This window comes from Rhincodon typus, chromosome 17 (genome assembly GCF_021869965.1).
Source record: "Rhincodon typus isolate 14 chromosome 17, sRhiTyp1.1, whole genome shotgun sequence".
Lineage (NCBI taxonomy): Eukaryota > Metazoa > Chordata > Chondrichthyes > Orectolobiformes > Rhincodontidae > Rhincodon > Rhincodon typus.
In genome coordinates this window covers 34,865,989-34,888,580 of record NC_063348.1, presented here as the reverse complement: position 1 = coordinate 34,888,580, position 22,592 = coordinate 34,865,989, and the positions used below count along the sequence as shown (strand labels likewise).

Here is a 22,592-nt window from a genome sequence, read left to right as displayed (position 1 = left end):
GTCAGCCTTCCTGCTCGGCCTGCTGTGTTCATCCAGCTCTACACCTTGTTATCTCAGATTCTCCAGCATCTGCAGTTCCTACTATCTCCAGATTATCCAGAATCTCTTCACCACTTAAGTGCTCCATCACAGGCAATATCCTGGTGAATCTACTCTGCAACCCCTCCAGTGCAAATCACATTCTTCCTACAGACCAGAACTGCACAGTACTACAGCTGTGGCCTGACCAAAGTTCTGTACAGCTGCAACATTTTCTCCTTGCTGTCATAATGTGTGTCTTGACTGATAAAGGCACATGTCCTGTATGCTTTCTTAACTACCCTGTTAACCTGCTCTGCTGCTTTCAGGGATTCTGTTCTTCTGAGATTCCCAGCAATATATTCATACAGTATGTCTTTGTCTTGATGCTTCTTCCAGAATGATGCATCTCTGTATCCTCCTCACAGCTCAAGCTCCCACCAAGCTTTGTGCCATCCGCAATCTTGGAGAGTTTACATTTAATTCCCTCATCCCAATCATTTTAGTCAAGTGGCAAAGGAATTAATATTGTCTGAGCTGAGACCTACAAGGTTGAAGGTCAACATTTGGTGAAGAAGCTCACCGAATACTGTCAGTCTATAAGACAGCAAACAATTATTGCATACTAATACAAAGATGTTATTCACCTGTACAAGCGGAAAGGAACTTGTGATAGTCATAGAGAGACCTCACTCATCCCGACCACTGACAAAATCTTCGCCATTGCCTTTATGAACTGCTAAGTGCAACACCTCCATTAAAATCTGCTGTTAGGTGAACTATGTTGATTTAGACAAGGTCCAGGATTCATTGATATGGTGCTTGCATGGATGGCTGCTCAATCTGTGATGACTCGAGGCAAAGAGCAAGGTCTACAAGAACGTGATTTCCTGTTTGCCTAGGATAAGGCACTAGTTGCCCTTCAAAGCTGGAACTGCAAATGTGGTATGGGCTTTTGCTCTGATTAATGAGACAATTTGCTAAAAGCAGCATGAAGAAAACTAACGAACGGGTTATCCTGAGCGCCAGCTTTCAGTCCGTGACCATAAACTGTCAGCAGTAGATAAATTTTGTCTACACAGCACATCTTCTTGAGCCAATTATATTCACATTGAGACAAATGCAAGAATTGCGAAAGCAAGCATAGTCTTTGGTAAAATGCAAACATCAGTCTGCTTACCAAACTAAAAATCTATACAGCAACAGTCCTGCTCATTCTGCTCCACACTTGAGACTTGTACTTTGTAATAGTGAGATGTCAAGAATCTCAACCATTTTCATTTCGGCTGCCTTCAGAAGCTTCTGAAGATCAGGTGCCGGGACAAAATTTCAGACATGAAATTAGCACACCAAGCATCCACATCTATCGAGACAGTCACAACTGAGTTAGGCTGGTCTTATAGCCAGAATTTCAGACACCTGCTTACAAAATTTAATCTTCTATGGAGATCTGGGGTGTGCTTTTGTGGCAGTGGAAGAAAGCACTGCAAGGGCACTCTGAAATTTCTACTTAGGAGTTTTGGTATTGATTTCAAGGCCCAGGAGTTTGCCCAGAGTTGCTGCACTGGGTGCAACTACATAAAGAATGGCATCCTTTGAAAGTAAATGCATATCAGAGGCAAAGAGAAACATAAGGAGAGGAAATCCACTGCAAAACACAATCATCTGCATATCTTATTTAATCAGCAGACCTTCAGGGCATAGACTGGTATTAGCAGTCACCTACACACCAAACAGAACTCTACTAAATACCAGGTGATGAACATGTTCACTTTCATTTTCAAGAATGAACAAGGGCCAGACAGAATGTGATGGAGAGACATACAAGGAAAACTTAGGACAGGTGACAAAAAGCTTGGTCAAAGAAGTTTTTTTCTTATTCATTCATCAGCAAAGCCAGCACTTATTGCCCACCCCCAATTTCTTTCGGGGACCTCATTATGAGAAGACAGATTTGATAAGGAGAGAGACACACACAGAGGTAAAAGGGATAAAATCCTGAAGTTTAGAATTTAGGCAGAAAGCACAACTACTAGTCATTGGACAATTAAAGTTAGGGATACACAAGAGTCCAGAACTGAAGGAAATCAGATCTCCAAAAGGTATACAGATCTGAAGAAATTTACAAAGCCGAACAGCTGAATGGACAGATTTGATTTCAAGGATGAAAATCACAAATTTAAAATCCACAAAATTGGATTGTTGATGCCAGATAAATTGCTATTCAGGTTGTAACACAGAATAGTAGTGTTTTAAACATGGGATTGCTAAGATCAATACTGGGTGTGCAGACATTCTGACCAGCATGTTTTATTCAGGGAAATTTTTCTTCAATTTAAAACTGATTATTTCTTTTGGCAGAGCAACACAGGAATTAGACTGCGATGGCACATAAATGAATCCCCATTTCCTTTCTCTTTAAACAATTTTATTAGAGAGTATACTAATATTCTCTAACTACATAAGGGCAGGGCAGTGTATTATATTGTTTAATGAAACGTGCACTGTTTTATTGCTAAAAAGTAGTGGGCGTACTGCAGAATCTAACAGTTATTAAGTGAATGCTGAATGAGTTGCTTCATAGATAGGTAGCAGTTTAGGATTAAGGCCAGAACTCTGGTTTGTTAGTGGAAAGGCCAATTCAGAACCTGCAGATATTCTGGCTCTTAGAGAACTTTCCCTTCTTTCCAACTGTCAGACTTTGTTGCTCATATATTTGTTACCTATCATTCCTTCCCCAACGGTATAAGTGGAACTTACTTTAAAGTTTAGGACTGCTAAAGGGTGAAAATAGAAACTCATACCCAGAGATGAACATTTATCAGATTTCCCATGACAATGCTCACCAGGAGATGGAGACATTTTATCTATTTCCTTATATGAATAATGTTTTCTGTGGTCCCTCAAGGGCTATAATCTTCGGATTACTGGCCGAGCCATGTGCTAATTGGCATAGGGACGGGAGAATAAGGTAAGTAAACACGTGGCTAAAAGAGTGGTGCGGGAAAGAGGGGTTCCTTTTCATGGGTACTGGTATCAGTATTGGAACAGGAGGGATCTGTACCGTTGGGACGGTCTCTACCTGACTCGAGCTGGGACCAATGTTCTAGCGAAAAGGGTAAATAGACTGGTCAACAGGACTTTAAAGTAAAAAGTGGGGCGGGGGGGCGCGCGGGGCGGGGGTGGTGGCGGCGTGGAGGAGAGGGAGAAGAGAATGGTAAAACTTGCCCTGGTGGGAAACAAAGCAGCAGGTTAACATACGTAGTGGTGGATTCAACTAAATGGAAAAATATGTAAGAAATGACAGGGAAGGAAAATTCAGGAGAGGTTATTAAAGTCTCCAGCATAGACACAAACAGGACAGTGTGTTTGGAAAAGGCTAGCAATCAAACACTGGAAAAACAAATGAAAATGAGAAGAGGGAGGGTTAATACAGGACTGAAGGTGTTATATCTGAATGCATGCAGTATAAGGAATAAGGTAAATGAGCTTGTGGCACAGATCGCAACTGGCAGATATGACGTGGTAGGCATCACGGAGACGTGGCTGCAAAGGGATCAGGATTGGGAACTAAATATCCAAGGACATACATCCTATCAAAAAGATAGGCAGGTGGGCTGAAGGGGTGGGGTTGCCTTATTGGTGAGAAATGAAATTAAATCAATAGGAAGAAACAAAGTAGGGTCAGATGTGTGGGTAGAATCGACGAACCGCAAAGGTAAAAAAAAACATAGTTGGGATTGTGTACAGGCCTCCAAACAGTAGTCAGGAGCTGGGGTGCAAGATACAGTAGGAGATACACAAGGTGTGTAAGAAAGGCAAAGTCACAATGATCTTGGGGGATTTCAATATGCAGGTGGACTGGGAAAATCATGTTGGTAGTGGATTGCAAGAAAAGGAGTTTGTGGAATGTCTACGAGATGGCTTTTTGGAGCAGCTCATAGTGGAGCCCACAAGGGAACAGGCAATACTGGATTTAGTGTTGTGCAATGAGGCAGACTTGATAAGTGAGCTTAAGGTAAAGGAACCTTTAGGAGGCAGTGATCATAAGATAGATGATAGAATCAGAGGTAACGGTATTACAGCTGAATAAAGGTGACTAAAGAGGTATGAAGGAGGAGCTGGGCAGAATTGACTGGAAAAGGAGCCAAGCAGGAAAGACAGTGGAACAGCAATGGCAGGAGTTTCTGGGAGTAATTCAGGAGACACAGCAAAAATCCATCCCTAGGAAAAAGCAGCATAGTACAGGGAGGATGAGGCAACCATGGCTGACTAAGGAAGTCAGGGATAGCATAAAAGCAAAAGAGAAAGCATATAATGTGGCGAAGGGCAGTGGGAAACCAGAGGACTGGGAAGCTTACAAAGATCAACAGAGAGCAACAAAAAAAGAAATAAAGCGGAAGAAGATTAAATATGAGGGTAAGCTAGCCGGTCATATAAATGAAGACCGTAAGAGTTTCTTTAGATATATAAAGGGCAAAAGAGAGGCAGAAGTGGACATTGGACCACTGGAAAATGACGGTGGTGAGATAGTAGCAGGGAACAAGGAAATGGCTGAGGAACTGAATAATTATTTCGCGTCAGTCTTCAAGGTGGAAGACACGAGTAATCTCCCAAAAATTCGAGAGTCAGGGGCAGAGCTGAGTATGGTGGCCATCACAAGGAAAAGGTGCTAGTAAAACTGATTGGCCTGAAGGTGGACAAATCAACTGGACCAGATGGACTACACCCCAGAGTTCTAAAGGAGATAGCTGAAGAGATAGTGGAAGCGTTAGTTGTGATCTTTCAGGAATCACTAGAGTCAGGGAGGGTCCCAGAGGACTGGAAAATCGCTAACATAACACCCCTGTTTAAAAAGGGAGTAAGGCAAAAGACAGAAAATTACAAGCCAATTAGCCTAACCTCAGTCGTGGGCAAGATTTTGGAGTCCATTGCAAAGGATGACATTTCTGAATATTTGCAAGTATATAGTAAAATAGGGCAAAGTCAGCATGGTTTCATCAAGGGGAGGTCATACCTGACAAATCTGCTAGAATTCTTTGAGGAAGTAACCAGCAGGGTAGACCAAGGAGAGCCAATGGATCTTATCCACCTGGGCTTCAAGAAGGCCTTTGATAAGGTGCCACACAGGAGGCTGCCGAGTAAGATAAGGGCCCACTATGTTAGAGGCAAGGTGCTAGCATGGATAGAAGATTGGCTGTCTGGCAGAAAGCAGAGCGTAGGGATAAAGGGGTCTTTCTCGGGATGGCAGCTAGTGACAAGTGGTTTTCTGCAAGGGTCGGTGCTGGAACCACAACTCTTCACTTTGTACATTAATGATCTAGATGAAGGAACTGTGGGCATTCTGGCTAAGTTTGCTGACAATACAAAGATAGGTGGAGGGACAAGGTAGTATTGAGGAGTGGCGAGGCTGCAGAAGGATTTAGCCAGGTTAGGAGAGTGGGCAAAGAAGTGGCAGATGGAGTACAACGTGGGGAAGTGTGAGCTCATGCACTTTGGTAAGAACAAAAAAAGCATGGACTATTTTTTAAATGGGGAGAAAATTCAGAAGTCTGAAGTGCAAAGAGGTTTAGGAGTTCTAGTTCAGGATTCTCTCAAGGTAAACTTGCAGGTTGGGTCAGTAGTCAGGAAGGCAAATGCAATGTTGGCATTTATTTTGAGAGGGTTTGAATATAAAAGCAGGGATGTACTACTGAGGCTTTACAAGGCGCTGGTCAGGCCACATTTGGAGTATTACTTGTAGTTTTGGGCCCCATATCTCAGGAAGGATAAAATTGGCCCTGGAGCGGGTTCAGAGGAGGTTCACGAGAACGGTCCCAGGAGTGGAAAGCTTAACATATGAGGAACGTTTGAGGACTCTGGGACTATACTCATTGGAGTTTAGAAGGATGAGGAGGGATCTAATTGAAACTTTCAAAACACTGACTGGCCTGGACAGAGTGGATGTTGGGAAGATGCTTCCATTGGTAAGAGAGTCTAGGACCTCAGGGCACAGCCTTAGAGTAAAGGTAAGACCTTTTAGAACGGAGATAAGGAGAAACTTCTTCAGCCAGGAGAGTAGTGAATCTATGGAATTCACTGCCACAGAAGGCTGTGGAGGCCAGGTCATTGAGTACATTTAAGAATGAGATAGATAGGTTCCTGATTATCAAGGGGATCAAGGGTTACGGGGAGTAAGCAGGAGAATAGGGCTGAGGAACTTATCAGCCACGATTGAACAGTGGGGCAGACTTGATGGGCCAAATGGCCTAATTTCTGCTCCAGTGTCTTATGGTTCTTAAAAGTCATAGTTCAGGTCCAAAGATTTGAGCACATAATCCAGGATGACTTTTACTTGTCCAGTACCCAGTAAAGAGCAAGTGCTCCCTTGCTCGAGGTGTGACTTTCAGAAGATATATTAAACAGAGTCTGTCAGATCACTCAGATGAATGTAAAATCTCCCATGGCACCATTTCAAAAAAACTGCAGAAGAGATCTCTCCAATGTATTGTCAATATTTATACCTTAAAATATGTCAATAAAACAGTTTACATAAATATTTATTAGCAACTGTTTCTTGGATCACTGTGTGTGAGTTGCCTCCCACAAATGCCACATCTCAAAGGTGACAACTGTTGTGACTCTAATGAGAAGACAGCAATGGTAATCAAGCACCACTACTCCATGAGTCATATCAAAAGTATAAATGTTTTACCTAATCACCAAGATGTCAATTTGTTTCTCTTTATTACTGTTATCTAGAACAGAAGAGGCTTTCACCAGGTTCTTTCAATAAATTCAAAGTAACTTGTTTATTATAAACAAACTTATTCATACAATAAATGGCAATACTGGTTAACAACTAAGTTACTCTGTGTATTTAAAAGAAAATTCTTTAATCTCAAATTCACACGACAGACAAGACAATATAACTATGCAAAAGTGATATGGCTTTCTTAAAAAAGGCAAAAATGGGAAAAATACTCCACGGAGATTTCAAATGTAAAGGATAAAAAATTGGGAAGACTTTCATAGTCCAGTGGAATTCCTGTCATTGAGATCACAATACTAAGTGCAGCAGAATTTTAGATCTAAACCAAAGTCTGATGAGTGTCAATTAGAAGCAAATAGTTTCGTTTTTATAGTTTAGGTGGAAGTCAAAGGTATTGATTTCTGAAACATTTTCAGATTCCCAGGACATAATTTACTAATAGAAATATATACAGTTTATCTTGCTATAAGGTTTCCTCTTTTACAGGAGAGAGGTCTTTCTTTTTACTACCAGTTTTTTTTTGCGTTTATTCCTTCAACTAACACAGCTAGGAGTGTACTGAAACAGCAACTTTAGTGAAAAGGCTGTTACTAGGCAATTTCCAGCACATGGCCTCCCAAATCAGTCTGTCCACAATTAAAGACATAGATTCATCTTTTATCTCCCTCTTCAAGCTTTGCATGTCTGCTTTCATTTGAATTTTTGTAAACAGTGAATGCTTTAAAACACCTACTAAAATGTTGGCTTGATTTACCCAGAAAATGTTTAATCCTTGCATCTCCAAGCTTCCTCCACCAATTTATTTTAAGGACTGCATATTCCTTAAAAATACACTTAAGAGTAACTGCTTTGGCTGTAAAACACTTTGAGATACCCTGGGATTGTGAAAGATGCAATCTAAATGTAAATTATCTCTTACCTTTTCTCTGTCCCTAGTTGGCTGGTGCAAAGTCTGAAGCCAAACATTACCCAAGGCCAACATGGAATAGGTGTCATTCTGAGTTGATGGCTGTTTCAAGATTCGTTCAAACTTTTTTTGTCCTGGTCCCCATTCCTGCTTAGCCAAGTGAAGATTCCCAATCAGTGACCAAGCATCTGGATGATCCTGAGGACAACATTGAAACAAATGGTTAATTTAAAAATGGCGTTTTTGGGAGTCATTCATGAGTAGGCATCCCCAAAGAATTTCCCTTCACAGCAGCACCTCAAATTTCATTATTAGGCAAGAGTCAGAAGGAAACAAATTGATGTAGTTCAGTACAAACTACTGGGCATATCACAGTGTAATAGAAAGCTGTATGAATATCATCAATGCTTCCACCTTGATTGGGAATGCAGTGCCTACTGAATGTTTATGAGATAATGTGTCTGCATGTGCGAAAGTTTGCATATAGAGATCTAAGGGCGATGTCAATAATTCAGGTAAGGAATATTGGAATAAAAATTTGTGAACCGCAGCAAGTTGTGTCTTGCAATAGAATGCTAGAGTTGAGTGCTTCAGGAAGCAAAGGAAAGAGGTGCTTGGTTGCTTTTCTCTAAACATTTCAGCCTCCGGAAACTGACTCTTCCTCTTCCACAGAGAAAGGAAGCCACTTTATGGGGGAGTATCTGGCAAGTAACCACAGTTTACTTGGCCCTATGACTTAAATTAGTTTAGCTTGATCGAGAAGCCTACCTGCAGTGAAACCAGTGACAGAAATGGCACCATGAATCACAATGTGACATGAGCACGGAAAGCAGCTGATTGGTAAGTAGGTTTGATGAGCATTTCTCTTCATTAACGTAAAAGAATGGCTAACACAGTTTGTGTTTAGGTCTCTAGTCTTTTTTACATCTCTTTTTCTTAAAAATAGCCAAGGTCAAAATTGATAGTTGTGTCCAAGAACAATTACAATTCGGCGTAAAGAGCAGGGATTTTAATTACTAGAATAAATTATTTCACAAATTAAATATGATAGCGATGGCAGGATGGGTTATGCGCTGCTGTCACAACATATGGGGTCTGCTGGACACCTTGGTCATCCAATGAAAACTACGTGTTTGTAGTTTGAGGAACTTTCGGATCGGAGTTGACGAGATGTAGGCATTACACTACATCAAGGTGCAGGAAAGTTACCTGGACACTTTCCTCAGATTAGATAATTCAAATTAGGTCTGTAATTAGCGGCGTAGGTGAGGCATGTATCAGTACTGAAGCTTTTGAGGAGCCTTAGACCCTGCAATTGTCCAACACTTATATTGTTTTTGCAAGCTGTACAGTTGACAACGGGGACTGCAGGAAGGATGACCAACCTGACCACAGTGCCATGGTCTAGGAAGCCATTCAAATGGTTGGGGGTGGGGAGGTGGAATAGGAACCTAATGGTGGTAAGGGGCAGTATTATTAAGGAGCTAGATAAGCATGAGTCCCAAAGGCTCTGTTGCTTGCCTGGCACCAGGAAAAAGGACATCTCCTCAGGGTTTAAGAAGAAACAAGGGTGGGAGGGAAGGGATCCAGTTGTCATTGCTCACACTGATACCAACAATTTCGAGGGAATAACAGAGTTTCCGCTGACAAATGCTGAATTGTTAGGAGCTAAATTACTAATTAGTATACTAGTCAATGAAAGTACAGAGAAAGGTGCATTGACCAACTGGGAAGATAAATGGCACATTGCCATTCAATGCAACAGAATTTGAGTTCAGAAGTAGGAATGACATACTGCAGTTATACAGGGCTTGGTGAAGCCAAACCTGGAGTACTGCGTGCAGTTTTGGTTACTAATTAAGGCTACTTAGTAAGACAGGAGCTCATGATATTGGGGAAGTGTATTAGCATAGAGGATTGCCTGATTAACAGGACGGAGAGTTGGGATTAAGAGGCCATTTTCAGAAATGGCAAACTGTAACTAGTAGAGTAACATGCGGATAAGAGCTGGGCCAGTTATATACAACAAATAATGATGACTTGAACGAGGGAGGTAAATGTACTCTCACCAAGTTTGTGGATGATGCAAAAAGGCAAGTGGTAAGGATGACACAAAATGTCTATAGAGGGATACAGAGAGGTTAAGTGAGTGGGCAAAAAAACTTGATAGATGGAATATAATGAGGGAAAAAAGTGAGGTTATACACTATGGCAGGATGAATACAGGAGGGGAATATTATTTAAATGGAGGAAGATTTCCAGAAACCCTTGGGAGGAATTTCGGACCCCTTGTGCACTCGTGCAAAAAGCTGGCATACAAATTCAGCATATAAGAAAGCAAAATAAGAAATAGAAAAACTTATTTAAAAGGGAACAGAGTGTAAAAATAGAGAAATCTTACTAAAACTATACAAGGCACTAGTTAGACAGAATAATGTGAATTTTAGTTTCTTCTAAGGAATGCTAAATTGGCATTGGTGGCAGTCCAGAGAAGGTTGATTAGATTGAGCCCAGGTATGAATGGATTTTATCATGAGGGAAGCAGAGTAGACTGGGCCTGAACTCACTGGAACTTAGAAGAATGAGAGATGGCCTTATTGAAACATACAAGAATCTTAGGGAGACTTCTTAGCTTAGATGCAGAGATTGTTTCCTCTTGTGGAAGCATCTAGGATCACAGGGCATAATCTCGGATTAAGACAGAGATAAGGAGAACTTTCTTCTTTTGGAGGGTTGTGAATTTGTAGAACTCTGAGTCTTGGACTTGGATTGGCTAATTATATTCAAGGTTGAGAGGAGCAGATTTTTAATCAGTAAAGAAATCAAGGATTTGGCAGGAAAGTGGAGTTGAGGATTATTAGTTCAGTCACAATATCATTGGTTCATTGGTAGAGGAACCCACAAATCACTTTGCGAATTTCACTTGAGCCAACCTGGTTGATCTGTAGAGCTTCCTTAAACCAGTCAGAGGCTTCATAAAAATTCCCCTTGTCTCTTGCCATGCAGCCCAAGCGTAGGTAACCTGTATGAAGTTTGTTCAGAGAGAAAAAGAGTATAAAATCTCTCTCATTCAATCATGCTGCAAAGGATTCAGAATAGGTGAATGAACTATGGTGGAATAAATACGAGGGTAAGGGATTCTCTGCCTTTTCCTATGCCTACAAAGCTACCTATGTGAACATTACAAAACAAGGAGAAATTAATATGATTATGTGAACTCTTAAACATGCCAGGAATGCATATTAATATATCCTAGCCTTATTTAACACTGTACAACCCCTTCAAGAAACTAGTACACTGAAAAACATTACACTGAATAATGCTTACACACCACACTTGCAATTGATGCTTCCATTCTTATTTCAGGAACACAGTTTTTAATCCTAAGAAGCTCATGCAAATTATAAGAAGCCACAAGTTTCGTGTGTGTAGGAATGAGAATTTGAATGAGTCCTTAAACACTTAAAACTGTTTTCTTAACAAATAGTACTTCTATCAAGTTAATTTTCAGGTTGTGCACGCTGTCGCTAAGGCCAGCAGTTATTGCCCACTGCTTAATAAAAACTGAAAGAACTGCAGATGCTGTAAATCAGAAACAAAAACAGAAGTTGCTGGAAGAGCTCAGCAGGTCTGGCAGCATCCGTGAAGTGAAATCAGAGTTAATGCTTTGGGTCCGGTGACCCTTCCTCAGAACTGATGTTAACTAGGAAAACATTGGTTTATAATTTTAGAGCCTGAACTCTCCCATGTCCTAGTCCCCTACCCCACTCACAGTCCTTGTCATCCATAGTCTGCCATTACACACTACCTATTGTTAGCCACTAACAGTCCACATTTATAGCGATTCACCCTCCTAGCCAGATTGTTATCTATTCCTTTGTCTGTCCAACTGCTCTTCTCCCTCTTTGGGCTCTATCCCTACCTTCGTTTACTCCTTACCCCCTCCCTCTACCCTATTTTCTGCATAAAAACACCGACATTTTTCTAGCTACCACCAGTTCTGAGAAAGAGTCACCAGACCCAAAACATTAACTCTGATTTCTCTTCATAGATGCTGCCAGGCCTGCTGAGCTTTTCCAGCAACTTGTTATTGCCCACTGCTTGTTGCCTGTAGAGGTTGACACTGGGCCTTATTACCCAGGGATAAATGGATCTTTCTCAGGTTAGTTCATTGCAACTGGTGGAGTGAGTACCAAAGATACCTGCTGGATCCTCATCTAATTACAATCTATTGGATGGGTGATTTGGATGAGGGCACTGAATGTATGGTAGCTACATTTGCTGATGACACCAAGAAAGTAAATTGTCAAAAGGAGGTGGAGAGTCTGCAGAGCTATATACAGGTTAACTGGGCAAATATTTTGCAACTGGAGAATAATATGGTAAGTATGAACTTGCCCAATTTGGCAGGAAAAACAGAAAAAGCAGCATAGTATTTAAATGGCAAGAGACTGCAGTACTCTGTAGTACAGAGTATTCTGGATATCCTGGTATATTAATCATGAAGTATACAGACACATCAAGTGATTAAGAAGGCAAATGAAGAGTTGTTGTTTATTGCAAGGAGAATAGATTATAAAAGTAGGAAAGTTGTATCATATTGGTGAGACCACACCTCAAGTGCAGTTACTTGAAAAAAAGTTGTTTTATAAGCAAATCGCAGAAGGCTCAGTTGACACATTGCTGGGTTGAAGGGCTTGCCTTGTGAAGGGAGTTTGAACAAGTTGAGCCTGTACTCACTGGAGTCTAAAAGAATGCAGGTGATCTTGATGATACATATAAGATCTTGAGGGACTGGATAGGATGGATACTTGGAGGATGTTTCCTCTTGTGGGGAAGAGTAAATCAAAGGGACATTGTTTAAAAATAAGAGATATGGAGTTTTTCTTAATCTTTCGAAGAGTTGTTAAGAGTATGAAGTTCTCTTCCTGAGAAGTGCTGGAGGCTGGATCTTTAAATTTAGTTAAATAGATTTTTGAAAGACCATGGCATCAAGGTTTTTTTTAATATAGAATGCAGACAAGAAAGTGGAGCTAAGACCACAACTGGACCAGCTGTGATCTTAATAAAAACCGAAAGAACTGCAGATGCTGTAAATCAGGAACAAGAACATGAGATGCTGGAAAAGCTCAGCAGGTGTGGCAGCAGCTGTGAAGAAATATCACAGTTAAAGTTTCGGGTCTGGTAACAGACCTGCTGAGTTTTTCCTGTAACTTCTGTTTCTGTATCAGCTGTGATCTTATTGAATGGCAAAACGGGCTCAAAAGGTCAAATGACCTATTCCTGGCTCTTAAGTCTTGTGCTCTTAACTGCTGCTAGCATGTTTTACATACAGAATGTTTCATTCTGACCACTTTTAGAGGGCAAATAAGAATTAACTCTGTGGTGTGGGATTGGTGTCACATATAGACCCAGAGTGAGTAAAGACACTGGTGAATCAAATGAGTCTTAATGGCAATCTCAGCTTCATTTCATTGATCCCATTTTATACTACTGGATAAAAAAAAACTAAGTGTGAATTCTCAAAGTGGCGGTGGCATCAGAACTCATTCTCTGAATTATTAGTTTAATGTACACAAATCAATTATTCGAAGAAGCACGAGCATTGTCCCCAGTATTCTGAATAAGTATGTATCACTCTACCATTTTACCACTAAAAATAATTTTCTGGTTCTATACTTAGTAGTCTTTGTGTGCGTTTACTGTGTGCAAATTAGCTGCTGGGTTTCCTATATTGCAATGATGACTACAATTCAAGTTTAATTAACTAAGGTTAAGGTCCTTTTGGACATCCTGATGTCACCTTTCTTTTCTTTTTTTCTCCCCCTCAAATCACTTCGCATCTTCAAGGTCACAATCCACAAAACAGCTAAATAGACAAATTTTCTACAAGCAACATGACTTCACTGTAAAAACAAACAATGCAAAATTTATAGACCATGATTAAAAAAAACCACAGATTCACCCTTGACTAAACATGAAAAGCATCACTTCCCCTTCACCCTAGAGAATAAAACAGGCCCGAGGTACTACTTACAATCCACATAATTTGGATGCTCTCTTAGAACATTCTTGTATAATATTTCAGCTTCATGGTATTCACACAGGGCCTCGTACAGCCTGGCCAGGTTATAGGAAGTAGTAACTGAGATTGCATTGTAGTAATGCTCGTCATGCTCTGCTTCAGCTTTGGCACGTTCAAGTGATGCCAGGAAGTATTTCTGCCACAAAAGCACAACTCACTTTATTCACAACTTAGAACGGATCAAGATAAAGTGGGTTGAAAGGACCAATATCTACAGAATATCTATGAAGTAGGAAGGAGCTACCTGAATAGGAGGAGGAGGAGGAGCAGCACAAATTAATAAAATGAGGGAGAGGAGCTCAAGAGGAGAGGGGCAGGCAAAGGACAGGGTAGATGGAGGTTGGAAGGGGAAGGACAAAATAAATGGTAAGGAAGATGGCATTTTATATTATGCAATGATTAGCTCTCAAAGTTGCATGAGGAGAATTGTAAAACTGCTCATTTAAAGGTTTGATTACCTTGGCTTCTCCTAAGTTTCCCAGTCGGAAATGAAGTGCCCCAACATTGTTTAGGATTTCAGGAGGAACATCAGCTTGCACCTTCTCCTGAAGGATTCGTGTAGCTGTCCCATAGGCTGATAGGGCACCCTACGAACAGGATTCAACAAGGTCCCATTACTAAATATAGTTGTGCCAGAAAAAGACCCATGTGTGAATATATTGCACAGGAATACAAGAAAAACAGAGGAGGAAAGGCCATGCAGTCCATTCAATGCCAACATTTATCTCTCCACTCAACTGTGTTTTGACACCCTATAATTTCTGAGAGACTGTTACTGTGCCTGGCATTACCCCAGGCATTTATTGTCCATTGTTGAAACATATTCCACTATCTAATCTAAATTTTGATATACATTAAACGCCCTGGACTTGGATACGTATGGCATCATTTCAAAGTTTGGAGATGACACAAACTTGGAAACATAAGGAGGATAATGTAGAATTTTAGGATATATAATGACTGATGAAATTAGCACGTGCATAGCAGATTAAAATTTAATGTAGAGACATCATTGGACATCTCTATTTTTCAGAACACAGGCACCAACAAATCAAAACTTATGGCAGCTTCTGTCTCTGGTTTCCACTGCCATCACCGACAACAGTGCTGATCCTTTCTTTTTCAAAGAAATGTAGACATTGTTGGCAAGGCCAGAATTTATCATATATTGCTAAATGACTTTGAAAAGGCTGTGGTTGCTGATTATGGCTAAAAGCTTACCTATTTGAACTGCTGCAATCTGCATTGTGGGAGTACATCCACAGCACTTTTAAGGAGTTCTAGGGAGCAGAGATAGTGGTTGAAATTGAAGACGCCTTAGTGGGTTTACCTCTATGCTCATGTTCTCTATAATAGTGTCAGTTTGACAGATAGAGATTGTTGGTTCATATTCTACTCTAAGTCAATATTGGTGATTCCCAAAGCATACAGGATGGGGCAGAAATTTATTGGAAAACAATCAGCCTGCGGCAAGCAAGTACACTGGTCATTTTAATTGTGGGCAAAACCTCGTGGTTGTAAAGCACTTTTGGCTGTTCTAAGATGGTGGCACAGCGATACACAAACACAAATTGTTTCTTTTCTAACATCTACCTACTGAAACAGAGTAAGTCAGAATATTGATAACTCATATCAATACCTTCAGATCATAAACATCATTTCTATTTCTTTCAGACAGCAGTTATTGATAATTATTCTGCCATTGTCATTTAAAGCTCTAACTGAACCATCTTTGGTTTTATTCATTTGCTCCATTATTATCTCCTTTTGCTTTGTGTCGTTATCCTTTTATTTAAACTTCTCTTGTCTTGCAGCCTTTTGGGAACTTATTTTTTTTTTGCCATTCCACACTTACTCAACACCAGTATTTGCTTAAATATTGTTACATGTCTAACTTCTTCCACTTCTCATGGAAGATCTGAAAATCAACTTTATTTTTCTCTCTACAGATCCTGATGCACTGAGCATCTCCCAGCACTTTGTTATTGTAGATTTGCAGTGCACAGAGTATTTTACTTCTATACCTGAATATCTGATTGTTCAAGGATCTGAGCTAGTTCAATCCAGGCCTCTACATCATCCGGGTACTGTTCAGTCACTTTCTTTAGATGTCCCTTAAAAATAAGAGAATATAGTTTAAGAGTTTTGCAACTATTTATTGACACAATAAAACGAGTAGAGCTAAATTAAGCAAATTAATACTGCAAACGTGTGTACCTTTGCAACCTCTCTCTTCTCCTGCTCGTCTGAGGTGGCATACAGCGAACCTAGAATCTTCATTGTTTCATAATTGTTGGGATAGGCCTTGAGAACTTTTTCAAAGCACTGTGCTGCATTCTCCTTGTCCCCTCGATAAATGTACATCTGTCCAAGGCCAAAGAAAGGCAGGACAAAGGTGGTGGAAGCAAACTGGGTGGCTTGGTAGTAGTACTGAAAAGCCTGGTCATAATCACCCTGTGAACACACAGTAATGATGAAGTACAGTGTATGTCAATGATGAGATCCTAAGCTTAGCTCACATTCCAGTATGCAACAAACCAGGCAAAAGAACCTTTGAACTTATAGTTACATTTGAACACAGCCATCTTTTGTCCATTAGTTATAAAAAATGTAGTGCAAGTGTAGTGAGAGTCACACCTTAGTTTAGATTAAATGAAGAACAGACCTCACCAACAATTCACAAAATCCTAAGAGTTGCAGGAAGGGAATCATTCAGATCATTGAACCTAGTTCTTTATCTGAAGTTAAATAATTTCACTTTCTCACCCTGCCTTTTTTTCCTGAATGCTGCAAGAATTTTTAGAAACAGCAAAAGGGTCCAATGATTCTCTTTCTCCCTTTACTATGGATTTCAACTCAACCAATTCACCTTTCTTTCCTTCCTGAACAAAGATTATCGAATTATTGACAGAACCCATTGATAGCGTCAACTCCCAATAGTCTTCTGATATCCCACTATCCTGTAAGTCTGTATGCTAAAGTTCACCACCTTCCTCATTTTTAAACTTGTGTTACTGCATTTTCCACCTTGATGCATAGTGAATCATTCATCTGATTAATTCAACTGACAGTCTTTACAAATTGGAAAACTATAAGAGGCCATCTTGAAATCTCATCACTAAAAACAAGGCTTTTTTTTTCTATCTTTACTGACCACTCAGCCAATTTTTGACCAATTTAGAGATGTGTTGGGTAACAATTAAGAGATACATAAATCATAGAACCCCTACAGTGTGGAAACAGGCCATTCGGCCCAACAAGTCCACACTGTCCCTCTGAAGAGCATCACATCCAGACCCATTCCCCTACCCCTACATTTCCCATGTCTAACCCAGCTAACCTAAATATCCCTGGACATTATGGGCAATTTTGCACAGCCAATCCACCTATCCTGCACATCTTTGGACTGGGAGGAAACTGGAGCACCCGGAGGAAACCCACGCAGACACGGGGAGAATGTGCAAACTCCACACAGACAGTCACCCGAGGGGGGAATCAAAGCAGCTAAAGGAATTGAGATGTTGATTTAATTAAATGGCAGAGCAGGCTCAAGAGGATGCATGGCCATCTGCTATTAATATTAACAGACAGGAAGATAGTAAGTCTGAACAAGCTAACTTCCCTATTGTAAACTGGTATGATGATCACACAGGCTGGATAGAAAGGTTCTTGTTAATTCACCTGTACATGAAAGGACCTGGCCAACTGATAACAGCTTTCCGCTTGCATAGCCTCCACCTCGGTATTATGGAAAGCATGAAGAGCTAGGTGCTGTACTTTGCTGTAATCCTAGAAAGGGACAGAAAAACAAATCCAGAAACTGAACACTATGGCACTGTATTTTAAACAAACCATATAAGTGTGACTGATTAAAAAAAAAGTCTTCTTTTTTAAACTTGTTGGTTTGAAGGGCAGCAGACTTCCTTCCATAAAATCATTGCTCACCTGGTTGGGTTTTTCGAACAATCCAACAGCTTCATTATCACTTCAAATGAATTCAAAATTTTCAGAAACTGCAATAGTGGGATTTGAACTATATGCAATGGATTACTGGCCCAGGATCTTATATTAATGATCTGTTAACATCACGACTACAACGCCGTACCCATATACAGACACCTCTGTACCTTTTTGAAGAAGAAGTGGTTGGCCAGGTGATTTAATACCATAGGGTTGCTAGGGTCGATTGTGTAAGCTCTTGAGAGTAGTTGCACGCCATTTTTGATGGAATCAGCCTTGGGAAATAACAAATAGTTTGAGAGTGCGATACATTCAATAGCCAATACATTCAATACAAAATTATCACATGAACTGTGAGCTGGGTCACATTAATGCCACAAATCAACATTCACCTGACTGGTTTTAGGTGCCTCTCACTTTGCCAACAGAATGATATGCTTTCAGGGTACCCTGCACAATCAATTGATGGATACATGAGAATATAAACTTTCAGGAATTGGAAGAAGACATGAAACCAAACCTGTTCTTGTTTTGTTACAGAACCAAATAACAGTGTAACCACAATTTCTCTCAATCCATTCTACCTGAAAACAGGTTTCATTGCTCCTTGAACCCTCTGTTTCCCATTAATTTATTCCACAACAGAAGATTCTTATACAGTAAATGTGGGCAAACAGTTTTCACTGGCAGTTGGGATCAGTGATCTATGAACACAAGTTTAAGGTAAAAAGCAAAACTTGCATTTATAGGATGTATAAAATGTCCCCAAGCACTTTACAATAAAATACAGTCATGGTTGCGTGTAATGTAGAAAATCCAACAATCATAATTTATGCACAGCAAGTTATTACAGATAACAACAGGACAATGATCATTTAATCCCCTTCAGCAATGCTGACAGATGGGTAAATACTGGTCCAGGACACAGAAGAGAACTCTTCTACTCAGTAGTTTCAAAGAAGCTTATGCGCCCAATCTGCAGTTTTAGTTTAACTTTTCAACCAATAGCCAGGCAACAGTGCAGCACTCTCTTAATAACGAACTTGGGTTATCAACTTACATTAAGTACTTAAATTTACTGATGCGGGACTTGAACCCAAAACATGCTGACTCAGATACTTCAGCACCACCCACTGAATCATAGTTGAAGATAATTAGCAAAAGGAACAGACAGGAGAGCAGGGAAAAACATTTTACGTGGCAAGTTACGATCTGTAATGAATGGCTTGAAGGGGGAGTTAAAACAGATTCAAACTTTTAGATAAACATGGAGTAAATTCTTAAAAAGGAAACAACTGCAGGACTGAGGCAAAGCAAGGACATTTGGAGTAACTGGATAAGGTATGATGGCTAGTTTCCTTGTATAATTCTACAAGGGAAAAAATAATTATCTATCCTTAGGAATCTGGCATTGTGTTTCTGCAGTTAGGACAGTGGAGCTGTTCTGGGGTTGTGTCAACTTTTTGCTGGGATCTTCAACACGTAGTTTTGAATATCACTGCTCTGTTGCATTAGATTGCCTACAGAAATACTTAAAATTGCACCCTTACAAATTCATCCAATAGTGATTTGCTTGAGAAATTTATTTGCCTAAAGGCATTCTGTGAATGGAAGACATCATTCACCCATTTTAAATGCAGTGATAAAAGTAACTATGTTTGACAGGAGATTTGGTGAACCTGTTCTTTGTCAGTTCTGCTGTGGCTCCAGAGTACAACAAAATCCCAAGTAGGTAACTCACTTCTTTGTTGTTTAGTTCCAGGACAGCCAGCCCCACCAGTGCCCCGACACATTTAGGGTTGAGATCCAGAGCCCTTCCAAACGCGAGGCGAGCTTTCTCTAGTTTACTTAGCTTCACAAAGCAATGGCCCATTCCCAGCCGTACCTCAGCTATGGAAGTAAACAAAAGCAGTCACAACGTGATCAACTTAACACAAACATATGCATGTTTTCTCAAGCAATAATTGATGTCTCTGAAGGTTTTCGACACAGCAAACTGGAAAGAGAAAGATTTTCACTGCTCTGAGAATCTGCACTAGACCTCAGAAATTTAAGATCATTGTGAGAAGAACATAAGGAATGAGTGTTCTCTTAAAAAAAAATACAGCTGTTTCAATATGCAAAAGAAAAACGGTGGAACTGCTGAATAGCCGACCAACAAACATTTGCAAGAAACTAGGGAGAGGTAGAGAGGTACAGCATGACAGGCCAGATGACCTCTGTCTGTGCACCAAGATTCTGTGATTCAATATACTTAATGACAGTTCATGTAACTGAGGCAGAATTAGAATAGAAAACCAGACTGAATTCCCACTCTGATTAACAACCAGCCACTTCTGCTGCAATATGCCTTTGTAACTTAAAAACTCACTCCATCTGCAGCTAAGGCACAATGGCAACCTCTAGTAAACACACTGCGGCAATTTCTCAAGGCTTCCTTAACAATGCCTTCCAAATCCCAACCTCCACCAACATAGAAGGATAAGGGCAACAGGAGTATTGGAACACCACAACATCAAGGTCCCTTCCAAATCACACACAATCCTATCATGAAGATTTATGGCACGGTCATAACTATTTTGAAATTTGGGTCATAAAGTGGACAAAGCCAAGTATGGCATTAGGTTTGATTTTACATAGGGATGATCCTTATGGGTAAGTTGGTTTTCTGTTTAGAGTCATGGGCCAAGAGCAACCAAATAAGAAGGCAGGAAGACTGTAACATCTTGTAAAAATTCAGCAGCAGGAATGAAGAGCAGAAGTCGAAAACTCCAATAGCTAGGGCATGAGCATGCAGTTTTCCGATCTTTGCTCAGTTGGGTGAGGAGGTTCAGAGCAGGGTACTACTTCAAACTGAAAAATAAAGCATTGGGAGAAATTACCCATATTTTTTAAGATCCAAGTAGAAATTTCAAGGGAGAGTGCTCAGAAGTCTCAAGAGTGTTACTTGCTTCCTATCTACTCATTATCAGGAACTTTAAAAGCCCATCCAGCTACTGGTGCCTTATCTAGCAATGCAATTAAATCATGGAATCAACATCTCATCTGTCAATATGGTACGACTTTTGGATTGAAAATTAAATTCAACAATTTCAGATCCTATTTATTTCAGATAGCTGGTGCAGAGTAATGATCATGCTGTTGCTTTTTTTACAATTCTTAAGAACACACGTTTAGTTTCCATACTTATCCTTGTACGATCCCCTTTTCCTTGCACCATAATCTCTGTCATTTAATCTCTTCCTCTTTACAGTCTATCAGACCTTCCCCTTTGTTCTTTACCCTGCCCCAGTCTCTGTCATCACACAAACACTGTTATAATTCTAAGGTTTTTCAAGTTCTGATAGAATGTCATCAACCTGAAAGCTTAATTCTGTTTCTCTCTTCACAGTTGCTACCTCATTTGGTCAGTATTTTCTGCTTTTAAATCAGAATTCCAGCATTATTTTGCTTTCATCTGAATTAGATTCACCTTTTAGTCATTTGCACGTGAAAGATTATACGCCCAGCCTTTGCAAATTATTTTCATAACAGAGAGGCAGTGGAGTAGTGATAATATCGCTCGACTAATAGTCCAAAACCCCAGGCCAATATTCTGGGGAGATCAGGTTGAATACCACCATGGCAGATGGTGAAATTTGAATTCAATAACACCCACTCCCCTCACTGAGGCTGCCAGAGTTTTTGGAATGGCCTAGAGAAGGCACTGGAAAGTCTTGTGATTGAAATCCAATTTATTAGCCACCACTAAATTCAGGTGACCACACCAATCTCACCCACACTATCCAATGTCCATCCGGGTGGGATTACCTTTAAACAGTTCCATTTTTATCAATTTCATTATAGTCAGAGCATCACTTGTAAAAGTTTTATTATTGATCTGGTATTATTATCCCTGGTGCCCCCAATCCTCTATCTTTTGCCCCCTTCTACTTCTCATCTACTTGCTGCATTTGGCAAACCATCTGAAGGCATGATGTTCATTTTTACAAGTACGCTAACAACACCCAGCTCCAACTGATAATTCTTCCATCATTGGTGGTCATGCCTTTAGTTTCCTAGGCTCCAAGCTTGATAATTCCCTTCCTACATTTCTCCACCTTGCCGGTCATCTGATTGAACATCTCCTACACATCTTGGTATCATACTTTGTTTCATTATGGTCCTGTGAAGTTGCTAGTGGTGAAAAATTAGTGATCAGAACCAGCAAGAATACAAGTTTGTAAAAGGAGCATTAAGAAAGGCATTCTTGAATATCAACTCTCAGATTTGAACATAATTATCAAAGCTGGTCACTTATTTCCCATTCCATCTTGTCTGAAAAGGACTTCACTGGCCGATAGCAGTTTGATAAACTGATTAATTTATCAGATCTCTTTGAAGGGTAGCTAAGAGTCAACCATGTTGGTGCAGGACTTGAGTAACACAGGCAGAAGTGACATACAGTTTTCACTGGATAAGGAGAGATTTATTTCTGTCTTCCTAAAGGACATCAGTAAAACAACTGACATTTTGCAACAATCTGACAGCTTCCCAGTAACTTATATGGATTCTTTCTTTTCCTAGATATTTTTGTAGTAATGTCAAAATTGTCTGCACTTAATAGTTCAAAAACTGTTACATGGGATCTGAATTCACTCTCCGGATTATTAATTCAATAACATAACCACTGCTGATCTGTACCAGCCCGTGGCTATGGGCTTGCAAAGGAAGATTTTGAAGTTTATGCATTCAGGAATAGCTAACCAGGACAGATCGGAAGGGATAGACATGACTCTAGTTATGGTTTTCAAATTATGATTTTACACTTTTATTTGCACAGCAATTCACATTTTAAACAAACTTTTTTCATTCGTTGCATTCTAAATACT

General features: G+C 40.1%; 1 protein-coding gene across 1 annotated transcript in view; it reads right to left on the bottom strand.

The window, feature by feature from the left end:
- The window catches only part of ctr9 (CTR9 homolog, Paf1/RNA polymerase II complex component), a 65,549-nt gene that overhangs the window by 30,378 nt on the left and 12,579 nt on the right, over positions 1–22,592 (bottom strand). Inside the window, exons 7-15 of the mRNA XM_048607346.1 lie at positions 19,463–19,611; positions 17,889–17,996; positions 17,443–17,550; positions 15,979–16,215; positions 15,786–15,875; positions 14,220–14,348; positions 13,714–13,897; positions 10,610–10,698; positions 7,689–7,874 (exon numbers count right to left, since the gene is read on the bottom strand). Coding sequence (XP_048463303.1) covers positions 7,689–7,874; positions 10,610–10,698; positions 13,714–13,897; positions 14,220–14,348; positions 15,786–15,875; positions 15,979–16,215; positions 17,443–17,550; positions 17,889–17,996; positions 19,463–19,611 — 1,280 coding nt within the window. The remainder of the gene's footprint in view (positions 1–7,688; positions 7,875–10,609; positions 10,699–13,713; positions 13,898–14,219; positions 14,349–15,785; positions 15,876–15,978; positions 16,216–17,442; positions 17,551–17,888; positions 17,997–19,462; positions 19,612–22,592) is intronic.